The following is a 3,648-nucleotide window of genomic DNA, read 5'->3' on the forward strand; positions in this document are numbered from 1 at the left end:
CCACTGTTGTTCCAACTGTCCAAGGTCTCCATAAAACAATGGAAAAATTGAGATATCATAGAATCATAGAATATCAGGGTTGAAAGGGACCTCAGAACGTCATCTAGTCCAAATCCCTGCTCAAAGCAGGACCAATCCCCACATAATCATTCCATCCAGGGCTTTGTCAAGCCTGACCCTAAAAACCTCTAAGGAAGGAGATCCCAACACCTCCCTAGGTAACCCATTCCAGTGCTTCGCCACCCTCCTAGTGAAAAAGTTTTTCCCAATATCCAACCTAAAATTCCCCCACTGCAGCTTGAGACCATTGCTCCTTGGTCTGTCATATTGTATCACTGAGAACAGTCTAGATCCATCCTCTTTGGACCACCTTTCAGATAGTTGAAAGCAGCTATCAAATTCCCCTCATTCTTCTCTTCTGCAGACTAAACAATCCCAGTTCCATCAGCATCTCCTCATAAGTCATGTGCTCCAGCCCCCTAATCATTTTTGTTGCCCTCTGCTTGACTCTTTCCAGTTTTTCCACATCCTTCCTGTAGTGTGGGGCCCAAAACTGGACACAGTACTCCAGATGGGGCCTCACCAATGTGGTGAGGCCTCACGAGTATCAGCCAATCTAGGTCGTGAAGGACTTACTGCTGGAAGCAATTCAGTCACCTGCACATTTGGTGGCAATCTGCATTTCATCTGTTTCACAAACTCCAAGATTAGTCTTGACACCAACTTTTCTGACATCTTTGAAAATGGGAATGGTTAGTGTGTATTTTGAAAGTTCCAGCTGAAAGTGACTCCAAAATCAATTGTGCAAAGTGATAAGTTAGTGGACTCCAAGGCGATGTTATAGTTTATCACAACATTCTGTTACCTGGGTTTTTGAGAAGCCCGAGCAGTGGCAACCTAATTATTTCAATCCAGGGGGTATCAGGAATAACTCAATGGGAACACAGAAATTCTGTCTCTTCAAGGATTAAATGCAAGTAATTGTGTTCTTGTCTAACACTGAAGATTATTAGATTTAATGTCGCACAGATATAAGTAAAGGTTAGAACATCCCAATTATTTACTTAATATCTGGAACTGTATTGTGTAATTAACAGCAGGTTCGCGGTGGCCAGTTACTGGGAAGAGAAGGTGTCAGGAAAAATGTCTCTCTGAATGGCTTCTGAGAACTGCTCCAAAGCACACTGTATTAGCTAATCTTTTATAATTTCTAGAAAACACATAGGTCATGGTGACACCTACTCGATTATCACTTTTCCTAACTTTCAATACATTTCTAATATCAGAGGTATCTAGGCTGAAGGTTTTCATCCATTTATTTTCTTTCATTATCATTTATTGTCCACTCCTCCCATTCTGATTAGTAGAAACTGCCAGCTAGATTTTGACCTTGCATCTAAAACCCTGCTTTCCAATTAACTCTAAACTATGTGGTGTTCTCTTTTATTAATTTCTAGTGGCCGAATGCAAATCATATGATTGCAATTGTCTTGATCACATTCTGGGGTAACAGAGTCCTCAAATCCAGGGTAGCACAATCCAGTTCTCAAGAATACACAGTTTGACAACTCTCACCAATAAGCTCTAGCAGAATGTCCTCAATTTCTGCAGCAGCTTTCCTGTATTAGCATTTTCCAATGGAAACTTTTGGTTTATCCTTCCTGAAGGATTGGATATAGAAAAATCAGGTACATTTTGCTCACTGGATCACTGTACATATATTAAAAGAAGTCCAGCATTGCACTTGCTTTCCTTGTCTTTGGCTATCAGAAAGCGTAGCTTCAGTTACTTAGACTGATCAAGAACTCTGTTCAAACAGGCTTTAATGGAAAGCCACCTTGCTTCAGAAACCTGTAATATCTTCTCGTGGTCTGGAAGTCACTGAAAGGCAGAGTAATAAGGTGTGTGCAGGTGGGGGCTGGTGGGTGCTGCTAAAACAGATTGGGTTATGGTTAGACAGATGTAACTCACCGACAGAGAGCTTGGTATTTGGTGACAGAGTGCTAAGATGTCAGGTCTGAGGAGCTTCTCAGACTTCAAATTTCCACAATGCTGAGCTCAGCCATACTGAGACAGAGCACAAATGATGAGGAAGTATCCTGTCCCCCTCTTGTCACACAGGATTAGAGTCAGTGACCCCCAGGTGAGTACATTCTGCAGGTGCATTTACCAACTTTTTCACGAAGCTCTTTGTTTTTGACACCATAAATGATAGGATTGAACATGGTGGGAAGAAGGAAATAGAGGTTGGCCAAGATGATGTGAATGTGGGGAGCGATGCCGTGACCAAACCGATGTGTCAGAGTGGAGAAGAAGAAGGAAGGATAAGACATCAGCATCACACAGATGTGGGCTGTGCAGGTGTTGAGAGCTTTCTTGTGGGCTTTCTTGGAGGAGATTCTGAGGGCAGCCCTGATGATCAGACTGTAGGATAGTGCAATGAGTGTCAGGTCTGACCCATTGACTACAAACGCTATCACCAAGCCGTACATCCTGTTAACAGTGATGTCCCCACATGACATCTTTGCCACAGCCATGTGGTCACAGTACGCATGGGGGATAATGTGGTTGGCACAGAATGGGTGCCTGCTGAGGAGCAGGGGCAAGGGCAGGATGCAGAGAACAGCCCTTATCAAACCCACTAGCCCTAGCTTAGCTATCCGTGCGTTGGTAAGGATGGTGGTGTATCTCAAAGGGTTACATATGGCAACATAGCGATCAAAGGCCATTGTCACAAGGACGGCTGAGTGCATCACAGTACCTGCATGAAGGAAGAACATCTGGGTAAGGCAGCCACCCACCGTAATGCCTTTCAAATTTAACCAAAATATACACAGTGCCTTTGGCATGATGGAGGTAGATGTGCCAATTTCAGTGACCGCCAGCAGGCAGAGAAGCAGGTACATCGGCTTGTGCAGGGTCTGTTCTTTGCCTACAACAAACAAAAGCGTGAAATTTCCCAACAAGCCGATAATATAGAACATAGTGAAAGGGATGGAAATCCAGATGTGAGCAGCTTCCAAGCCAGGGATCCCCGTTAGTGTGAATGTTGATGGGGCAGAAGGGGTGAGGTTGAAAGATGCCATGAGGTGGTAGATGCATTGATTGGGCTCAGAAATGCTCAAGGTTCCTGTGAAGGGAGAGAAGCACAGAGTGGGGGATTACACACTCTATAACAAATAGCAGAGTAAATATTTTATGGTTATTAGCAATCCAGAAAAGGGGGTGAGCAGTGAGGTGATAACATTTACAGATGGCACCAGATTATTTAGGTCAAAGTGAAGTCCAGAGAAGCCCTCACAGGGAGCTAACCAAGCCAGGTGAATGGGCAGGATGATAATAGACAAACGTAGATGTCAACAACTGCAACATCTATGCCCATTGGAGGGAAAAGCTTGAACACTTCAAACACCTTACAAGGTTCTAATTTAACTGTATGAACACAGGACAGGGATCTGGGCATCATGGTACATGGCTGTGTGAAACCCTGCTCACAGTGCAAGCATGGATAGAAACTAAGCAAATCTCTGGGATCCAGGAGGAGGGGGATGGGGAATCATAGAGAAAATACAATGCCATGAGATCAGTCAGACAATGTATCACCCTCCTCTGGTCTCCTTTGTGTAGTACTGGGCACCCTTCTCACAC

General features: G+C 44.1%; 1 protein-coding gene across 1 annotated transcript; it reads right to left on the reverse strand.

Annotated features, from left to right (window-relative positions):
• Positions 1-2,129: 2,129 nt before the first annotated feature.
• Positions 2,130-3,086, reverse strand: LOC115641880 (olfactory receptor 52N2-like). The gene has a single exon (XM_030545242.1). It carries the CDS (start codon positions 3,084-3,086, stop codon positions 2,130-2,132), a length of 957 nt encoding a protein of 318 aa, XP_030401102.1.
• Between the last annotated feature and the right edge of the window lie 562 nt (positions 3,087-3,648).

This window comes from Gopherus evgoodei, unplaced genomic scaffold (assembly GCF_007399415.2).
Source record: "Gopherus evgoodei ecotype Sinaloan lineage unplaced genomic scaffold, rGopEvg1_v1.p scaffold_36_arrow_ctg1, whole genome shotgun sequence".
Lineage (NCBI taxonomy): Eukaryota > Metazoa > Chordata > Testudines > Testudinidae > Gopherus > Gopherus evgoodei.

Bases quoted from the DNA above. Each gene is read 5' to 3' on its own strand.
- LOC115641880 (XM_030545242.1), bottom strand. From the start codon at position 3,086: ATGGCATCTTTCAACCTCACCCCTTCTGCCCCATCAACATTCACACTA.